A 21203-nucleotide genomic window follows, 5' to 3' on the forward strand; every position below is an offset into this window, starting at 1 on the left:
GAGACAGGCAGGTTTGTGAGGGAACGTCCTTCATGTGCATTTATTTACCACAAGCTCAATGTAACATTTGCTCACTAGAACCTTTCCAGCAAAGGGTTTGACATTATTCTCTTTGGATCTTCTCTATGGTACTTGCCAAAATTTATAGCAAGGAGGAAATGTATTGATCTGGTTACCCCAAGAGATGGTATAGGCTGAAACCGATAGAGTTAAAGAGGATTTAGAGACATCCATGGGCAGTGGACTCTTACAAGATCATTGAACAAAGCTTGGCGGGGCTGGGGGGAGTTGGATGGGGTCCCTTTCTCATGGTGTGCCTAAAAGATGTCAACGGGAAACTCTTAATAAAAAGACACTTTGATAATAGACTATAACTGTGATTGCCACCTTTTTATTTAAAAAAAAAAACCAACAAAACATGACTAGGTGATGAAATGCAAGAATCAGGTTGGATTTCTGTGTAGCAAATACTTACTATATAGTATCTCTGTGTTCTGATTTCCAAAGAGGTATCACATGTCAGTAGCTACTTCTAGCTTATGCTGTGTGGCAAGTAGCTGTTTTCACCAAGGCAGAGAAGGACCAGCCTTCCTGATTTTCACCCAGGACTGGAGCTTTATAGCATGCCTCTGGGGCAAGGTTTTATGTCCACACTGCCTGGCCCCTCGAGTGTTCATACTGAGTTTAGAATGTTCTCTTTCTCCATTAGCCAGACATCCCTTTAGAAAAAGATACGGCTCTCACTTGTGCTGCTTCTTTGCCACTCTTAATATGGAATAAAGAAGCTATTTACTTCCCATTATTTGAAGTAATTCCAGAAAGAAACTAATCTGGAGAGAGGAGTGACTGTCCAGGCAGTGAAGAAGACGCAGCCTGTTAGGGGCTTGGAATATTCTGAGGGGGCTTTCTGAATCAATTTCACTGAGGCGTGGTTTTGATGTTGTTAAATTCGGGCTACTGCCGAGTTTGATGCCTCTGTTGGCTTATTTTTATTTTTATTGGGGAGAATGTGTTGATGGGGGAGGAGGGCCTGGTGTACCGTAGCTAGACCAACACCTTATGATCAATTTGTTAGTTAATTTCATGTGAATGGGGCAAATCAGTTCTCTTTCATCCCCCCTGGCGCTGTGATTCTCTGAGTCTAAGATGGAAATAGCTGTTTCAGAGGAAAGACAATTCCATGCAAATCATATTGGCTGGAGTTTCAACTGTATTAGTGGCCTGATGCCTTATTTTTCCTGAGCTCAGAAATAATGAGAGAGCAAAGCTATGGCCAAGTTGTTCACTGGAGGGCTCTTTCCATGAAAATAGATATTACTTCTTTTTTTTCCTCAGCAATTGAGCCTTTGTTCCTTCTAAAAGCAGTTGTCATGAACTCCTCATTACCATTTTTCTTAATGTGATAAGTGTAAACTACAAGAAAGCTATCATGTTTGAAAAGCTATGGCAGCCTTTAGAAAGGAACACTGACGCCTGGCATAAGTCTTTAAAAAGGCTTAGACTGGGGATTGCAACAAATGTATCCTCTTGCCTCCCTGTGCCTGGACTTGTCTTTTACTTACAGCCGAATCCGTGTTGCTACATCTGCAATCTCTGTCTGTCCCGCAATGTGAGATCAGCAAATGTCTTGGGTGATTTCTGGAACATGGTAGCAAGTCGATAGCAAAACTGTTTCTTTTCTTTTTTTTTTTTTTTTAATTCAACTCTGACAGGTTTATTTTAGCTCTACTTTTGAATGATAACTAATAATTGTTATCTTATACCCATTCCAATTATGAATACTCTGGTCACCTAGAGCCAGCCGCAACCCTGTACCTGGACCTGCTCCAGCTACCCGGCTCTTACGTACGTTGCAGAGAGCAAAACCATAATAATGTTTTTTGGATGAATGAAATTAAATGTAGATCATTAAAGATGGTGTTGGGGGAGCATCCAATGAAAGTATATAAATTTTGTCAAATTGGTTTAGCTGACCTGGAAGTAAAGGAGCATATTAGAGCTTAGCCATAAAGAATTATTTCATTAGGCGCTCCCAGGTGGCTCGCTCAGTTGGGCATCTGACTTCAGCTCAGGTCATGATCTTGCAGTTTGTGAGTTCGAGCCCTGCGTCAGGCTCTGTGCTGACAGCTCGGAGCCTGACCCTATTTCCAATTCTGTGTCTTCCTCTCTCTCTGCCCCTCCTCTGCTCACACTCTGTCTTTGTCAAAAATAAAGAAACATTAAAAAGAATTTAAAAACAGAATTCTTTCATGTTATGATGATAGCATGTGTCATGCTATCCGGTGAAGTTGCTTGGGAAAAAAAATGGCTATAATATTATATTATAGTTTAATTTTTTTTTAACGTTTATTTATTTTTGCGACAGAGAGAGACAGAGCATGAACGGGGGAGGGTCAGAGAGAGGGAGACACAGAATCTGAAACAGGCTCCAGGCTCTGAGCTGTCAGCACAGAGCCCGACGCGGGGCTCAAACTCACGGACCGTGAGATCATGACCTGAGCCGAAGTCGGCCGCTTAACCGACTGAGCCACCCAGGCGCCCCTATAGTTTAATTTTTTTAAGGTTTACTTATTTTTGAGAGGGGGTGTGTGAGAGAGAGAGAGAGAGAGAGACAGGGTGTGAGCAGGGGAGGGGCAGACAGAGAGGGAGACACAGAATCTGAAGCAGGCTCCAGGCTCTGAGCTGTCAGCACAGAGCCCGATGTGGGGCTCGAACTCACAAGCCGTGAGATCATGATCTGAGCCAAAGTTGGACGCTTCACCGACTGAGCCGCCCAGGCGCCCCTGTATTACATTTTAAATGATGGTCATTTGGATGTAATTGATGGCAAAATAATTTGAAACACAAGAATTAGAAACTGGACATTGAACTTTGAAAATCACTTTTGAAAAAGAGTAACAGTGTCAAAATTAGCTTATGGCTGAAGGAAACAAGTTCCTGGCTTAGAAAGGTTGAGTTGCGCCCAATGTGTCACCATGGTGGTCTGCCCACCTGTTGCTAGAGGTTTCTCTGTGGACTGTGTGCGTAGAGTGGCTGAAGTGTCACTGCACATGGCCGTACACATCCCCGTTAGACTGAGTGAACGAAATGCAACTCCTCGCATCGGCCATGGCAAGAAGATGGATCGATTGTCTGAACGAACACATAGTGTGGCCACGGGGTCACTGATCACCACGCTCCCCAACTGTAAATTAGAATTAGGCCCTTTAAAATGTTTTTTAATGTTTATTTATGAGACAGAGAGAGAGCACAAGGAGGGGTAGAGAGAGAGGGAGACACAGAATCCGAAGCAGGCTCCAGGCTCCGAGCTGTCAGCACAGAGCCCGATGAGGGTCTCAAACTCAAAACCGCGAGATCGTGACCTGAGCTGAAGTCGGTCGCTTAACCGACTGAGCCACTCAGGTGCCCCTGGAATTAGGTCCTTTTAAAATAGAACCCTGGTTGGGGGGGGGGGGCAGGCAGGATGAAGGCAGCAGTTTAAGGTGCACCTTGTGCATGTATAGTCCTGGGGCCGATGGAGAAAATTTCCAGATTCCCTGAAACAACTGCCGGCCCTAAAGAGCTTTAAATAAAGCAGTCAGTTATTTATTTGAAGACAAAAATACTGTCAGGATTTTTATAACATGTCAATGAAATCATAACTTAGTGTTAGAAACTTTTAAAACAATTAGCCTTTTTCTTACTTTTTTTTTTTCCTGGTGGATTGCATGATGTGTTGGCCTATTGTTGGGAAGTGATGTTTCGTATGACAGTTGAATTTATGCTTCTTCCCTACCGGCACTTGCATAGAAATCAGAGATGCAGTCTCAGGAGACTGTCTTAAGACCATTCCAAAGAGAAGAGTATCCATTCAGTTTCATGGAACAGCATTTTGACCACTTGAGAGGCTTGGCAGGAGCATCAGCGATCAAGCCCAGAAAAGCCCAACGTTGTTGGACTTTCCAAGAGCTGAGCAAACAGACGAATTGGGCTGTTAGCTGTCTCACCGCGAGCTAGAAGGCCCTCCACAGCCCTCCTTCCCCACCGTCCCTGGGACAGTGATGGAGTTCCTTAGCCAGTGTGCTCAGCCGTGTTTGCATGTCACATAAAACAACAACAATAACAGCAAAGCCTGCTCTTTCAGATTCAGTTTTGCATCATAAATATCCTCGGCTGTACCGAGATGAAGAATACGATCAAAGGTTCACGAAGGCGGTGCGGTTGGTCCTTAACCTCCCTCCCCTGCCTCTCTAGGAATCCCTTTTCTAGTACCCTGGGCACAGGCCCCCTTGCCTTTAGAGATGCGCCCCCATTGCCTTCTAAAGCAGTAGGCTCCATGGTTGAAAAGGCCACATGAATGGAAAATCTTGTATAGCTTGAACTAACATTGGTTCCCTGGTAACTTCTCCCTACAGGACATAGTCCTAACCTCTTGGTCCACAAAGCAGGTTGCAGATCTCTCCCATATGAGAACCCTTAGGCTCTCTCATATTTGAATGCACTTCTCAGAACTTCCCTCTTCTATAGACTAAATGTTCTCTTTAAAAATGTTTCTTTTTAATGTTTGTTTATTTTTGAGAGAGAGACAGAGCGTGAGAGGCAGAGGGACAGAGAGAGAAGGAGTCACAGAATCCGAAGCAGGCTCCAGGGTCTGAGCTGTCAGCACAGAGCCCGACTCGGGGCTCGAACTGAGGAGTGTAAGATCATGACCTGAGCTGAAGTCGGATGCTTAACCGACTGAGCCACCCAGGCGCCCCCTAGATGTTCTCTCTTAAAGTGCATTTATACCTGTAATGAGCTTTCCAAGCTCTTACAGTTCTAGCGGTCATCCCTGTTAAGAGAGCGCAGTATTCCCAGACTCCTGCTGAAATGAGCCATCCAGGATGGCGGTCTGTTTCAGATGTGGCCTGTCCCATACAGCGTACTATTGTTGTGCAATCAACGATCGTCTTCTGCACTGGAGGCAGCATACTTACCTTAATATCACCTGTGTCGGCATTGGTTCTTTTGGCTGCTGAATCCCCTCAAGTTTGCTTCGGGTCAACTAAAATCCTTGCATTTTCATCCCATGAATCACAGCTAAGTCAGGTGGGCTTTCTCATTCTGCAATTTTACACTTGGTTTGCAGAACATAATTGCAGTTTTCATTTACCTCTGTTAAAATTCATCTTATTGGCCTCAGGCCAGGTTTGCAAAGTGTTTCTGAATTTTGATATTCACAGTTTAGTGTCACCTACAGTTTTGATAAGCACACATGTTGTATGTCCTTAAGTTGTTGATTAAATGAGATAGTGCTTCTGAGTATCTCTGTCAATCAGAAGGCCCAATAACAAGTAAGGCACTATTATCATTAAAACTGGTAAACAAGGAAGGACCACAAATGGCAGAGCCTTAGGAAATGCCTCTGGAGGCTGCCTTCTAGGTTGACCTTATTTACTCAACAATTTGTGTAAGTTTATTCAGCTTAGGGCATGTTAATGCGCCTTGCACATCTCCATCCTTAGCTGTAGGAGTTCTGTGTGAGGTTTGGTAAATGCCTCGGTGGGGCCAAGATGTACTGTGGCAATCCAGTCTTCCAACTAGGTCCTCATTTCCCGGGTGGTATCGATGTGCTAGATTGTGGCCTGGTCAGGGTTAAATATGCCCTTGAACCCGAAGTAAGCGGGATATTTTGTAGGAGCATCTTTAGGAGAAAACAGTCTGGGAAACACAGTGTCTATCCTGGGAGGGCCCAGAGGGGAGGGAGAGAGAGACAGAGAGAGAGAAAGAGACACCAGTAGCTCTTCCCCTGCACCCTCCTTCCTCGCATGGGTACTTTTACGACCCTGGCCAAAGGGCTCCAGCCTCCAGTCCTTGTCCTCCCAGGGCCTGTCGGGAAGGAGAGCCGGCCAGGAGGAGCAGGTGCACGTCTCTGCAGGGGCTGCCTGCTGGGAGGCCACACTGGGAGTGGCAGCGTGTGCGGACTCCTCTCCCGGCTGAGTGCTGGGCTCCTCCGGGGGCCCACCCCACGGCCCGCCTCAGCCCCATGGTCCATTTCCTACCGAACAGCCCCACTGCTGCTACAGGTGTCTGTGCGGATACTCTCCCTGCCTGGCTTCCCTCAGCCAGTTAGCAAGCAACAGCGGATTGAGGACTGAGGAATGGTTTGGCTGCTGTTCTCCTGAGGCCCAGTTCCATGGACAGGCCCTGCCAGGGACACCAAGGGCCCTTGACCCTTATTGCCTGGCCACCCTGATGCCTAACTCCACCTCAGCCCCCATTTCTGCCTCTTCAGAGAGCTGCTGGGGCTCATGGATACAAAGGTTCTAAATCCTTCATTCAAACAAATTAGGTTTTCTGGTAAATTATTAACATCCCGTTACCCTCCCACTGCCACCCCCCCCACACACACACGTGGTTTTGCTCAGGAGGAAGGGGGGCACTTTGGCTAAAGAAGCAGATTTGACTCTCCAGTGAACATACCTCATTCGCCTGGTCGGGGCACATGGGCTGAGCTCACGAGTCTCACGTTTACGTTCATTTTGGAGAAAAGGGGGTGCCGATGTTCCTGCATCCTGAGGCCCCAGAGGCATGGCAGACTGCGCAGTGTATATGTTTACTATCCTATTACACTTCCTGGAACGAAAAACAGAAGGAAAAGTATCCCCTCCCCCAGTGGAAGTTGGAGTCCAAGGTCATTTCAGTCCAGGCCTCTGTGAAAATCAACTCCGGCCTGATTTCGTGGCTTCGTCTATTCAGTCGTACTTGTAATTTAAAAGCATTCAGCTGTTCCCACTTACTGGTACTTCCCAAGCTACACTTCTGTTCTTAGCATTTCAGCAAGGGGAAGGGGGAAGATGGACAGAGCCCCTCTCATCTGGAGCCGCGGACGGAGCCTGAGCTACCCATCTGCTGGGCTCATGCTGGCAATGCTCTAGCTCTGCTCGCGGGCCAAGTTGCCATGAACCTTGCCTTTGACACCGTGTGCTTCCCGTAACCTTGCACGCGCATTAGCTCCTTTTCTCCTGTGGCCCCGGAGCGGGCAAGCAACTTGACCGGGCTCACTCGGGTAGCTTTTGGCCAAACTCAGACATGAGTTAAGCTCTCCTTACTCTTCGTCTGGGGGTCTTTTAGGGATCTTTCTGATTCTAGCAACAACAACAATGAAATATGTGAGATCCCACCTTTTATTCATTAAGATGGTTATCTGAAAAACGAATCATCTCGTCAGTTAACTCTTCGAGGTAAGGACCTGAATATTTATCTTATGCTTTTTAACCTAAATATACGCACTCAGGAGCGCACACACACGTACGTGTGTGCACACGGCTCGCGAGGTGGTTAGCACATCCAGCAGCATGAGCCCTTCTGAGGAAGGTTCTTGACTTTGTATCCTTTCTAGATCCCAGTGACTAATGCATAATGACTACGCACTACAAGTTAGTAGAGCAAAATGCGGGGAATTCACCAAGCAGACCCCGCCATTTACTAGTTGTGTGGCCTTGGACAAGTCACGTCACCTCTTTGTGTCTCCAAAGGAGTATGATAGTGACCCCTGCCTCTTTAGTTTGTAGTACCAAAAGACCGAGTGTGGGAAATAAGCATCTGGTACACGGTAAGCGCTTGGTGAATCTTGGTATGGTTATTATTCTTATCAATTCGGTTATGATTCTTATTATTAATCCATGCATAGAAACTGTAGATGCTAATAACAGCATCTCATATTAACCAGGTACCACGTACCAGGCACTGGAGATACGAAGTTGAATAAGACAAGGCTTGGGACAACATCCTAGTTATTACAAATAACAGCCAGTCGGCCAGCTCCGTGTTAGATGAGTATGGGATGCATTTGAAATTAGGAGAGTCTGGAATCCAGACCATCTTCTGCTCCTCAGCCAGTGGCACACCCAGCTTGTGTGTCTAAGTCCAGCAAAGTGATTCTACCCACAAGTTGTTTTGGATCCGTTAGGGTCTTAGCCATGAGCCATCGTACGGATAATATGGTGGAGAAATAATCATTGGTGGAAAACTGGGCCTTTTCTGATTTTGCTGGGTTTGACTGTGAAGTCTTCAGATCACATTAATTTAAGCATCTGCCCCATTGTTAGAAATTACATAGAATGCTCTGTTGCCTATGAAACCTATTCTTTGTCCAATACTGAAAGATAAAAACGTCATTGCTTACTTAGTTCTTTCTCCATTAACTTAACCATGTTAGTCGACTTTACAATAACAGTCAACCTATCTGGTGTAGTGGAAAGGATGTGTGCTTTGGGGTCCCCAGCATTCACTTACCACTGCCCAATGGGAAGATGAGTCCCTGCTTCATTTCTTTCTTGGGGAGGATCGAAGGCGTTACAGAGCAGCTTCACGCGCGTGCGTGTCTGTGTGTGCGTGTGAGATTTTTGTTGTTAGTGGAGGAGTGACGCTTGGTGTTAAGCCTGGGTGGTCAGCACTGGAGCCTGATGAATAGGTAGGCTTAGGACAGTTGGATAAGGGTGTACGGGTGTTCTTATCTTGGGAATAGCAAGAACATAAAAATAGATTAATATCCTTCGAGTGTGAATGAAAAGGATGACAGTGGAAAATCTGCTGTGAGCTCTCCACACCTTACGGGTCTAGCTCATTTTGAGAAGTGAAAGAGCTTGCTCCAACGTTCCTTGCTGAAGATATCCTTTCAGGAAATTATATTCCTTTCAACTGCATCCTCCCTACCTTAATCAAATGCATCGGTGGTAATATGCAATAGGCTTGCCGTTTCATGAAATCTCGCGTTTCAAATACAGAGAATCAGTTTTACTCGATGGTGCACTCTGGGGGTAATTCGATATCATCCAATTCCACCATCAAGTAAATTCAGATGACCTGGGGGAGAAGGTACATCTCTGAGGAGGGAGTTCATCCTTCCAGGCGTATGAAACACCTTTTAATAAGCCCAGAGGCACACCTCTAAAGCCAGTGGCGGAAAGGGAAATAACTAAGCCTCTCATTGATTGAGGCATACTCCCCAGTTGCCGATAAGAGATAACACTTCTTATCCCAGGCTAGGGCTTACTGCCCCTTCGTTAGCTCGGGCCAAATTAGGACCTGTATCTTGTAAATGGAACTAATTTTGGAGAAGACCAGCCTTAATCAGGAAAAAAAAAAAAACACATCTAAAATTTAAAAGAAATCATTCAGTAACTAGAACTCGACTTTAAACTGTTGTCACACAGAGTTACTTTGGACCAGTTTTGATGAATGCATAAACAGCATTTGTCAGGAACGTGATCAATTGCATACAAATGCACAACTCAAAACCACTTGAAAATAGTCTCTCTCTTAAGTAGGTTAAGCATCCCCTCTAAATCTTGTATGCATCTTTAATGTCCTTAGCGCCTCCTGTTAAATAGTGCGAGGTAGAACCCAATCTGTGTCAGCCCTTGTCTGAATCATACTTACAAATTCGGCTTCAGCGCTGCACTGTGAATGAACCTGTGAAGTATCTCCTTGCATTACCGCTCTTCATACATCAAAGACTCTTTTTGAACTGGGTAATTATAGAAGGAAAAAAAAACATGTTTTAGTGCTACCTGAGAGTTCTTATTAATATTACCTTTGAAATGACTAATTATGTTACCCATAAAGATTGGGGGAAAGTATTATGTAACTGACTCATTAAAAAAGGCCTTTCATAAACTTTGATCCTCTCCGCTCCTCCCCAAAGCTCTCCTTTCTTTCCATTATGGCACTGATTTTTCTTTTGGATGTTTATATACCAAAATGTCTGATGAATACAACACACGCGGGTGCCCTCCCGTTTCACAAACTTTGTCATCGCTGGTGCCGGGATGTGAAGCATGTGATTTAATTATCCTTCCTCTTTGGGTACAGTGTGTTGGCCACGAGCCCTATGACTCCGGTAAGATTTGAACAGCAACTCTTTTCAAACCGAGTGTTTGAAGGCATCGGGAAGGTGCCCCTGCTGATAGCGGAGAGCGGGAGCCCGAGGGGCTCCTCCTACTTTGGAGACTTGGACTCGCAGACACCCTGTGGGTACGGCTAGGCGGAACGGTGCCGCCAGTCTCACAGGAACCTTCTCGAGGAATGAGAAAGAATTCTCCTCGGCTGCCTCTTCTTTGCCTGGGAAAAGCAACGGCGCGTGCCCAATCTGTGTCCAGAACGCAGGTAGCGACAGTGCTGCCCTCCCCCTGAGCTGCCAGATCACACCCGCTGCAGGAGACCGGGAGTGAGAAGAGCCCCAGGCAATCAGGAGTCCTTCCTGGGAGCACCTCAGATAGTTGACAGAATGCAGAACTCAAGCCTTAGAAGAAAAGTTGAAGGTTCCCAACGAATGAACGAACAAGCTGCAAATGTCTCAGACTAGAGAAGAGGCGACACCAGGGGACAGGGTTGCTGTCTTCCAGCAGCTGAGGGCTTGTCATGCGAAGGAAGAGGGGACATGTTCTGTGCAGTTGCAAAGTACCATCCGTAGGTAGAAGCCCCTGGGAGACAGGCGTTTGGCTCACGACCAGGAAGAATAGTGTGATCGAGCTGTGTCATGTGGGACAGGCAGCGTCAAGCGTTAGTGAGCTCCCTGTCACTGGCACTGTGCAAGTGGGTGTTGGATGGCCCCGTGTGTCACAGGTAGGCTTCAAGCACGGGTATGGGGCAGGGGGAATGGAGTGGATGAATTTCAGTTCCCCTGAAAACAACTAGGCCGACTAAGTCAGTAAGTATTTATAAAGGGCCCTGCTATATTGAGTGCCAAGAAGGTATTTGATTTTCTCAATGCCCCAAAATAAAGTTGCTTTGTTTTTCCTCACCAGGAGATGACCCATTCCTGGCCTGCTCCTCTCACTGCCATGCATACTTCTGGAAACTCTGAGAAGAACACACTTTCCATCCCAGGACAGGTCAATTCTCTTCCTTCCTCCATTTTCCTTTATCTTAGTTTAATTGTACCGGCCTTCCAGTTGGATCCTTAAAAATAAAAGTGGCCTTGGTGCTCTGGTGCCCTATAATCTAGACTTCCTCTTGCCCCTTGGGATGTTGATAGAAATCTCGTTTTTACCGAGAGTCTCCAGGACCATATACCCCCAGACACTGGCTTGTGGGGTGTACTACCTAGAGCACAGCCACTGTCCACATAGATGATGTAGCAGCAACATCCAAGACTTTAAAAAAAATTTTTTTAAATGTTTATTTACTTTTGAGAGAGAGAAGATGAGGGGCAGAGAGAGGGAGACACAGAATCCGAAGCAGGCTCCAGGCTCTGAGCTGTCAGCACAGAGCCCGAGGCGGGGCTCGAACCCACGAACTGTGAGATCATAACCTGAGCCAAAGTCGGATGCTCAGTCGACTGAGCGACCCAGGTGCCCCCATCCAAGACTTTTTAATCAAAAAAAAAACAAAAACAAAAAACAAAAACCTATCCTCTTCACCCTAATGGATCGATTTTCAATTTTGTATATCACCTTCCAGCCCTTGTGCACAAGCACACAGATCTTTACACGCCAACACATCATATTGACAGAACTTCTTTTACAGTACTATTGTCAAATGTTTCATTTTTTCCCCTCACCTGCTTCCAGTAAGAATTTTCTCTCGCCATCCGTTTCTAAAATGCCTAAGTAACCATGGCTATTCTAATAGCACACTTTAAAAGAAAAAGTAATGTCTTTCTCCCGTCCTTCCTTCCGTCCAATTAACCATCCGTTCATCCATCCATCCAGTTATTCAGAAACCATTTTCTGAGGACATACAACAGACTTAAAGTTAGGGGTGAAGAAAAACCCTCTACATGTTATGAGCTAAATGACAAAACAATGTAGAAAATGTCTTCATAGAGAATGAAAGGTTCCGAGAACCACTTTGAGGGGCAGAGAAGGGCCCAAGAGAAGAACACTCCATGCGGAAGAACAGGACGGGCAGAGGCACGGCGAGATGAGGGGTCACGGTGCGATCCATGCTGGCATGGTCTCGAGGGGCTGGCTCAGAGTCGTGTGATGGGAGGCGGACAGAGACAAACCCCCGGCCAGCAAGTGCATCTCTGTGAAAGACCCCGAGTGCCAGCCAAGGAGCGTAGACTCCGAAACCCAGTCAGATCCTTCAGTGTTTAGGGCCATGAGTTCAACAATACCATTGGCCTAAACTGCGTTCAGTTATCCCCTCCCACCTGAGAAAGGGGTCAGAAGTAAGTGAGCAGCAACCCTCTCTGTCCGTGTCCGGTGTGTGTCATCCCCTCCTGTAAACCCTCCTTAGGCCACCCTGGACTGGCGTCCTCCTCCCTAGCATCCTGGCCAAGGGATCGGCTGAGCTGCTTCGGACGTTGAATCCAACGCACTGATACAGCAATTGCATTGTTTTCAGCTGCGTTCTCCAATTTTAGAGATAATCCGTGCAAGTTGCGATTTTGACATTTACCAGTGTATACAATAGAACCGGTTGTTTAAACGGGCTTTTGTAGTAAGTGCACAATTTGGAATCAGGAGCGATTCACATTTTCTGCCAATTATCTGTGCTCCCATCGACCCCATGATAAAGGTAGAAGCGACTGGGATAAAATGGTGAGACCGGGATGGCTACACACCCACTCTTTTGTTTCACTTGGTTCCTGCCAAAACATTGGTCTGAAAGAAAAGTACATTTTAAATAACGGTAATGCCATCAACGACATAATGCGTGTGACATGCCTTGCCGCGTTCTAAGCAGATAATATCTAGTAAATGATTCATTCCTTCATACCCAAAGAGATTGGTAATTTGACTCTCCCTAATACACAGAGGAGGAAACTGAGGCACAGAGTAACGTAATGTGCCCCGAATGACCCAGCTAGTCAATCAGGGAACCAGCCTTTAGATTCAGGTGTTCTGGTGATGTGTTTATTACACAGATTTACAGATGCCTCGGTTTAAATTTCATCTTCCAAAATGTGGACACATACAGTAAAAACATGTGACTGGGGTGAGCCCCCTTTCCTCAGTGCTTGCACCGGAACTAGGTGACAGCACCCTCCCAGAAAGCATCTATTTCGTACACACGTGATAGAGTTTGCACAGCCGTACAGGTTCTGTCTTATTTGCCTTCGGAGCTACAGACGTGGCTGCTTTTAATCCTGGCTCTGCCGGTTGCTGGCGAAGTGGTCCCATTCAAGTTCTTCTGAGCCTCAGTTTCCCCATCTGTACCATCTGAGTGGAGGTGTGTGCACATGCGCACACGTGTGGGTGCGTGCTGTATCCTCCCACTGGATTTTTCGGGTCAAAGAGTCTGTGATTCTGCAAACTTACAAAAGCAGACACTGTTTAAAATTCCCAACTTACTGAAGTTTACTTATCCATCCCCAATTGAAAGTGCCGTGTTTTTTCAGAGAGAATGGAAAAAACTCACAAGGAAGGGAATACCTTGCTCAGCAGAAGTGAGGGAGCTAATAGTGTCCTCAGGGGAAGTTCAGTCAAGGCTTCGTGGAGGTAATCAAACTCCAGACAGAGGCTGGCACTCTACAACCTGTGGGCTTTTAGGTTTTTTAAACGGTTAGGATTTTCAAAAGAAAAAGAATGTGAATATTGTTACAAGTATTAGGAGTTACGTGAATGATGTGAAATAACACGGGTGATATGAATTCAAATTTCAGTGTCTGTAAACCAACCTGTCTTGGAATCCAACCACACAAATTTGTGGCAGAGTTGAATCGTTACGACAGAAGACTGCATGCCCCCCAAAGCTTAAAATATTTAGTATCTGGCCCATCGCAGGAAAAGTTGGCCAATCCCTGCTCTAGAATCTAGATCCTATGGGAGCCTCTCATTGTAGGATGATCAAGGCTGTTATTTAAAATAGCCTCGGGGTGCCTGGGGTGGCTCAGTCAGTTGAACAGGCCATGATCTTGTGGTCGGTGGGTTCAAGCCCCTCCTCGGGCTCTGTGCTGACAGCTCAGAGCCTGGAGCCTGTTTCGGATTCGGTGTCTCCCTCTCTCTCTGCCCCTCCCCCACTCACACTGTGTCTCTGTCTCTCAAAAATGAATAAACGGTAAAAAAATTGTTTTAAATAGCCTCACAGAAGTTTGTGAACACAACTTGGCATCGTTATCGTCTATTACTAAAATTACTTGTATGACATATCTATGAGCAAAATTCACAGATTGAAGTCAGACATTTTTTTTTTAATTTTGGATTATGTGCATCAACAATTATTGCATGAAGAATGCAAATTTTTTCCCACAACCAAGCCATTTCCGATCAGGGTTGGGTGTGTTTGTACAGTAACTTGGGTAATATACAGAGGTGTTTCATTTTTTTGGAATTCTGTTTTTAAAAAGGGTTACCCAGCTTAACATTAAAAATGGTATCAGGAATACATAACTCCAGTGAGTCAAATTCAGTAAATAACATAACCCTCGAATTCGTGTCATGAGTCACTGCCCTGATGCTTTGAACAACTGACGGTTCCAGTCTAAAGTCCAGAATTCTTGGATGATGTTTAAAAATTCAGTCCAGATTTCTGGGACCGGTATGTTTCACTCTCTGATCAAGTATTTGGTCTACTTGACTTTCGACCTTGTCATTTGATTTCTAAGGGTACATGAGCCCAAACTTGCCCCATACAGTTGTGATGGAGTCCCTTTTAAAAAATAACAGGTAGACTGGGGCGCCTGGGTGGCTCAGTCGGTTAAGCTTCCGACTTCAGGTCAGGTCACGATCTCACAGTCTGTGAGTTCGAGCCCCGCATCGGGCTCTGGGCTGACGGCTCAGAGCCTGGAACCTGTTTCAGATTCTGTGTCTCCCTCTCTCTGCCCCTCCCCCGTTCATCCTCTGTCTCTCTCTGTCTCAAAAATAAATAAACGTTAAAAAAAATTTTTTTTAATAAATAAATAAAAAATAACAGGTAGAATTATTGGTGTATAGTTAAGGACATACAAATGGTTAACCACTCATTCTGGGAGATGAGGTATTTTGGACGATTGAAATTCTTGGATAACTAAAGGCTGGCCTTCCATAGGAGTCATGTAATACGAATCTTTCTGAGATGTAATCAATATTTTTCTGACTTCTTATAAAAATTATACTGAACACGCTTTAGTCTTTCTTGATAACTTAGACATCATGATGAGCGCTGGCGATTGAACTATGCTGTAATACTGTACTGAACCGTAATTATGCCCTCGGGAGCTATTAAGATGGGTAGGAATGCCTGCCTCCGTATTAAGTGGCCATAGACTCTTGTGCTTTTTACGTTCTGACTTTGTTGTGCCTCTGGTACTGTTTTCCCCTTCCCCACCATCTATGATTTGCTAAGGAGTGGAATCAAATGGCCAAGCTTATTAGAGTTTTTCGTCAGAAGTCAATTCTCTATCAAGTGAGGGTAGAGAAATCTTTGAGCAGCAATCTGCACGGGCTTTTGTGATAGCTCTTTAGTTGAGAAGCCTTTTCCATCTCTTGTGGAGTTTATGGTAGTCCTCTGGAGTGATGATCTTGCTGGAAGGGAAGTCTCCCGGGCAGCAGAATCATGCGAAATAGGTAGCAGAACTCGCTTTCCGGGAAAGGACAGTGTTACTGTTCTTGATTGCTTCTCTCAAAGACAAATGATGCTGCGATTCTATTTTTCTTCTATAGGGTGGCAAGATTCGGCTTCATGAATGGATTACTTACAACGGTGGTTGACATAACTGACTCTTGCGTTTACTTGAATTCACGGTCTCCCTTTCGAGGCTCTTGTCTCGCAGTCAGGATTCTCCCTTCCATCCGCACGGTGTCGTGCGCGCCCTGTACGTCATTGTGGTGCCTCTGCCTGCCAGTTTCGTCAGGCGCCACACAGGTGTGCCGTGCTCCCCGAAAGCCCGCTGTGTCTACATCTGCGTTTCTCAAAAAACAGTGAATGAATTGTGTGCGGAATGCCTTTCAAATCAAATTCAAATCCCTTTAAATAATGTGCTCCACTGACATATTTCACATCGCTTCCCATACTTCACCAAATTTGTAATGAAGTCTTAAGAACCCTTCTCTTGTGAAAATGAGACCCACCTATCGCACACGTGTCACAGCGAAGGTAGAAAACTGGAGTGGTTACTATAAAAAGGAGGAACCGAGCACATCTATTAATTACGGTCTTGTTTACGCTTCTCCGAAAACCATGATCATTTGTTAGTTTGAACCAGGGCCCCTTTACTTCCTTAGAGACATCATTGCCTAGCTAAGTGAGAAATTAAACACTTGAATTTCACACATGTGGGTCATTTGTTCCCACGTTGTACACATTTCCAAATAGACAGCGGTCTTAACTTACAGTTCTGATGAAATGGCAGTTATGGTCATGTTGCAGCAGGTTCGACTAGCAAATGTTTATCCTTCGAATAGAGCTCTGCACAGAAGCCGGATTACTGGAATCGTTAACAGTGGTTCTCTTTGTGCAAACATTAGTCAAGTCCTATCTTCAACGATAACGGATACGCGTCCTGTTCCCTTTGTATCATTGTAACTAATATTTGTATTATGTGTGTTCTTCCTTATAGGAATCCCAACATCTGACCCCAGGATTCACCTTACAAAGTAGGTGTTTTCAAAAAGAATTCTTCTCAGTCCAAACGTTCATGGCCTCTCCCCCTCCCCCACTTTCTTCTCATTCCTACTTAATATCATAAAATATGGATTAACAATAGCAAAAAGTCATACTGTGATGCATCCAGGCGGCTCCTTTATTTTATTCATGTGTTATTTGTGACGGGATGCCGTGAAAACATGTAACTGGAAGGGCTGCACGTGTGAAGACCAGTTGCATTGAGACTGATCGTTTGACAGGGGGAAACACGGCTAGTAATTGTGTGTGCCTTTCTTTTCAGAGTGGAGCGACCCGACCGGCAGAGCTTCTACAAAGTCAGTACCGCTCGAGTCGTAAGTACTTTGATTTCCAAAACAGGCTTCTTCGGGGGCATCTGGCAAGGGAACGGTGCCTCAGTGCTGAGCGAATCTTGTTCTCTGTCCTGCTCCTTGACAATAGGAACCTTGACTCCTAATAATACGGAGTTCAGTTAGGGAGGAGAATGAGATTGCCCACAATAAGCGAGTCACAGTAAAACTGAACGAGATCACCATTAGACTCTGTAATGATGTAAATACAGGCTGGACTGGTACCTGGAGTATGAAATCAACTATGATTCTTGACTGGTTGTTTGAACATTGTGTAACTTCAGCCGCAGGCATCCTTAGACACAACATTCCGACACCCCGACTGGGGAGGGGAAACGACACGTCTCGGCAACCATGTTTGCAGGTCTTCTGGGGACTGTACATTAAATGCAAACAAGGGCAGCCTGGAAGAGAGGGAATAAGAGATTACATGGTGCTGGGTTGAAGTTCAGAACGATTCACTCAGTGCCGTCTTCATTTCTTATTAATGTTAACTGAAGAAGGGGTATGGAGAAACCAATTTCCTCAGATTAACTGTTGTAGATTTTGTAATATCCATTTGTCCAAGAACGTATCAAGGGAGTATTTCTCTCACAACTTCTTTCATTCCTAATAATAGAAAATGAAAGTCGACTTTTCTATGTGAGTAATAGTCACCTTCTTGAAAATTTTTGAAATGAAATAATTTATGACATTCAAGTGGTCTAATGGCACCCTTGAAGTGAATTGCTCACCTTTTGGAAGATCACGAAAAATGACATAAAACAACTGGGAATGACTCCCACATAGACCAAGGCTTTGCGAAAGTCAATGGCACGTCCACGTTCCTGGTTCCGTTTGACAGCAAAGCTCCCATCGCCAGTGCTCTTAGTTGGTTTTCTGGCCTGATTTGCGCCTTCTAATCAAGGTTCCATTTCAGCAACCAAGAATTCTCATTTAAAGAAGTGACCAAAAATAAGAAAGGGGAGAAAAAACTATAACCCTGAATTAAAGACTAAATTAGATGGAAACACAGAAATCAAAATCATTTTTGATATTGTTCATTTCAGTGTTTTCCATTCATCGCATTTTGACTTGCCATTTCTCTTGTCATTCTAGTAAACAATAGATCTTATTCTCCTACCTTACCTCTCTCCCATTAAAATGTCAGTAAAATTCACACACACACACACACACACACACACACGCACGGGTGTGCGCGCATGCGCACACGCAGGCACTTACGGAATCAACACAGGTTTCCAAACGTGAAAAAATTAAAAAAATATATTTTTTCCCACTGTAAAATGATCCTACTCCTAAAGCAAGAGTATTAGGCTCCTGCTGTGAAATACGCTGATTTCCATACAGACCATAAAAGTCAATATTTCAATAGTTTGTAACTAACAGAAATAAACTCGGCAATTGTGATTTATAGTTAGAGGCTGCATTTCCAGAAAACAGTACTTCATAGCACGGGGGTATACTGTGTAATTCAATAGGACTAAGGTTCTCTATGGGAAGCATGGGTAAAACTGAAAAGATACAGAGTCGATTTTCTGAACGAGCCACTCTCTTTTTGGCTGCTGGATCTAAAGACCGAGCATTGTCCTTCAGACTTTGGCTGGAATAAGTCCCCTCCTTTATGGTAGGGTATAGGTTTCACAAAGGGACAGATAGAGTGATGGTAATTATTTTTAATTGTTAGCTTCCAAACAGTTATCCACTTAGCCAGTACTATCTCTCCCATATTTTACTACATTTTACTACAGTGTGATTTTCAAGCCAGCTTCTAGGATTTTCCATCAGGCAGGGTAATCCTCCCGGCAACTAAGAACATTCTGTGTGTAGACAGACTACGGGTAGCCCAAGTTTGGTGGGAAACAACGCCTCAGCTGGCCCTCCTGCAGGAGAGGCCCCTTCCCGAGGCCGGCAAACGTCCTGGACATGCAGTCACCACCTACAGTAAGACAGATGGGAGTCTTCTAAGCCGAATCCCTTAATTACTGGAATACTTTATTAGTTTTCCTCATCTGGCCTTCTTTTCTCCAGCTGAAGAAATATAGACCTTCCATTTGGGCCTGGATTATTTGTAAGAACTGCATGCACGGGCAGCAGGTTCGAGAACACTGATCCGAGTACGTGCGAATGCAACCTGGGAACCAGCCAGGCTCCGTCTGTGTTCTTGACAGCCGCTGCTCTCTCTGGGCCTGACCCCAGCAGTCTGACTGGCTTTTGGAGAACTGGGTCTTTTCCTCGCGTGGTAGATCTTATTGACAGACAGCGCTTTCTATGGGATGTCCGTCCATGAGGTGATATCCTGCCCACTCTGGCTAGAACTCTCTCTGCCCATTGAGGCAAGAGCATTAGTCCTGAGTTTCCATCTCTGTTCATGGTAGTTAGAGTACTGGGGCAGGGGGAAGCACTGACCTAGGATTCAGAGGATATGAGTGTAAATCATGGGGGTGCATGTATTTTTATTTCAAAATATACAGATAGAGTTCCTTAAGGGAAGTTAAGCAAAGTAATGAGCAATGCATATACGTGTAAAGGTACACACGCAAATATTTGGCAGAATTCAAATGTAAACAGTTATATTTTTTAAACAAGTTATACTCTTTAGTAACTAGATTTAACAACACAAAAATGACTTTACCTTTAACCTTTAATAATCTCTGGAGGTGGGGCGCCTGGGTGGCTCAGTCGGTTGAGTGTCCGACTTCTGCTCAGGTCATGATCTCACAGTTCGTGAGTTCAAGCCCCGATTCAGGCTCTGTGCTGACAGCTTGGAGACTGGAGCCTGCTTTGGATTCTGTGTCTCGCTCTCTCTCTGCCCCTAACCTACTCGCATTCTGTCTCCAGCTCTGTCAAAAATAAACAAACGTTAAAAACAACAAAAAAAAAATTAAAAAATAATTTCTGGAGGAAAGAAAAGCCAATTGTCTTTGTTTCCCTCCACGTCTGTGAGTGTTGGAACAGGCCTCACCCAAGGCTTCTAAAAGATCTATCTCCCAAAAGAGGGTGGGACATGGGCGTATGAGGGTCAAGTTGTATTTCTTGGGGCTCTAGAGTTGTATATTTGTACAGTGGTACCATATGCATTCTGCCTCTGAAAGATCCATTTATTTCAATTATGAGATTCAGGGATTGGATGTATACACTGGACAGTATGTTACTTTCTAGTTTCTTAATGAAGCCATTAAGGACTGATGGAGGAGAAAACTGAAACCAAACCCAAAGAACTTGGAGTTTCTTTGTTGAGTTGGACTGCTTCTTCTCGTGTGTAACATCTTGTCAAGTCCTTGTCAGTACAGTGGCTTTACAAAGATACTTGACCTCGTTGATCTTTTATGAGCCATCCTACATAGGAACGTGTAAGATGTGTTCGGTTGCCCTGAGAAGCATTTTCAGACAGCATCCGGGAACTCCAGGGTATCCATCTTGTCAGTCCTTGACGTCAGCTAATTTTGTGAATGTAGTGCCTTTGTTATAGTTGGTTGTTAGCGTCTGGACTCTGTCCAGTTGGAAACCATCCAGCCCCCCTTTTAATCAAGCAGCTCCTGTGTTTTAAGCCATGCTGTCTTGAATGCCTGGAGAGTTTCCATAAAAGCCCAATATGAAGGCAGATGTAGCCAAAGTGCTTTTCTTTCCTTGCCATAAAACCGCCTCTTTCACTTGTGTTAGCTACAGGTTTGAAAACCTCCCAGCCCTGGACCCACAGACCTGAGGAAAGGCGTTGTGGACACAGACTAGTTGTGGCCAGTCTCAGTTTACCTGTGGGCGATGGCCTTGTACACCCCATGAACAAATCCTTGAATGTAGCCCTAGTTGAGAGGAGGGGGAATTACACCATCACAAGAATGGCAGAGGGTCTCGGGCAATAATCATTGTGCTGTTGAGTGTGCACGCGAGGCCAGGGTCCAGGGCCCACCCCCACTGTTCTGACACACATCACCTCACTGTGCTTGCCAGCCATCCTGGAGGGGCTCTGGATTCTTTCCATTGTTTCGTTGAGAAAAGCAAAGCCAAAATACGGCCCCTCCTCATGAAGTGTGCACAGTCCAGTGTGAAGACAAACTAACCGTGCACACTTACCTTGAACGGACACGTCGGCCGTGAGCGCACAGAGGGCCGAGTGAGTGATGCCGCTCCTTGGCACGAGAGCCCGAACGCAGGCCTCTTCCTCCCACCACGCTGCCCTTCTTCGTGTACTCTCATGAGCTCAGGGATTTGGGACACCACATTGGGCATTTTGAACCTGGGAGACTTGTACGGCTGAAGTTAGTGGGAAGGAGTCCCCGATAAATTATAGCAAAACCTGGTCAAAATTGCTTGAAATAAAGCATTATTTCTTTTTTTTTTAATTTTTTTAACGTTTATTCA

General features: G+C 45.1%; 1 protein-coding gene across 8 annotated transcripts in view; it reads left to right on the forward strand.

The window, feature by feature from the left end:
• AFF2 (AF4/FMR2 family member 2) overlaps nucleotides 1–21203 on the forward strand; it is a 454373-nt gene that overhangs the window by 299786 nt on the left and 133384 nt on the right. For 2 of the 8 annotated variants that reach the window (XM_043570624.1, XM_043570627.1), the window contains exons 5-7: nucleotides 10770–10856; nucleotides 16448–16484; nucleotides 16775–16826. In XM_043570624.1, the coding sequence (XP_043426559.1) occupies nucleotides 10770–10856; nucleotides 16448–16484; nucleotides 16775–16826 (176 nt within the window). The remainder of the gene's footprint in view (nucleotides 1–10769; nucleotides 10857–16447; nucleotides 16485–16774; nucleotides 16827–21203) is intronic. The other 6 variants (XM_043570628.1, XM_043570629.1, XM_043570630.1 and 3 more) reach the window with 3 other exon arrangements.

The sequence above is a fragment of the Prionailurus bengalensis genome, chromosome X (assembly GCF_016509475.1).
Source record: "Prionailurus bengalensis isolate Pbe53 chromosome X, Fcat_Pben_1.1_paternal_pri, whole genome shotgun sequence".
Taxonomy (NCBI): Eukaryota; Metazoa; Chordata; class Mammalia; order Carnivora; family Felidae; genus Prionailurus; species Prionailurus bengalensis.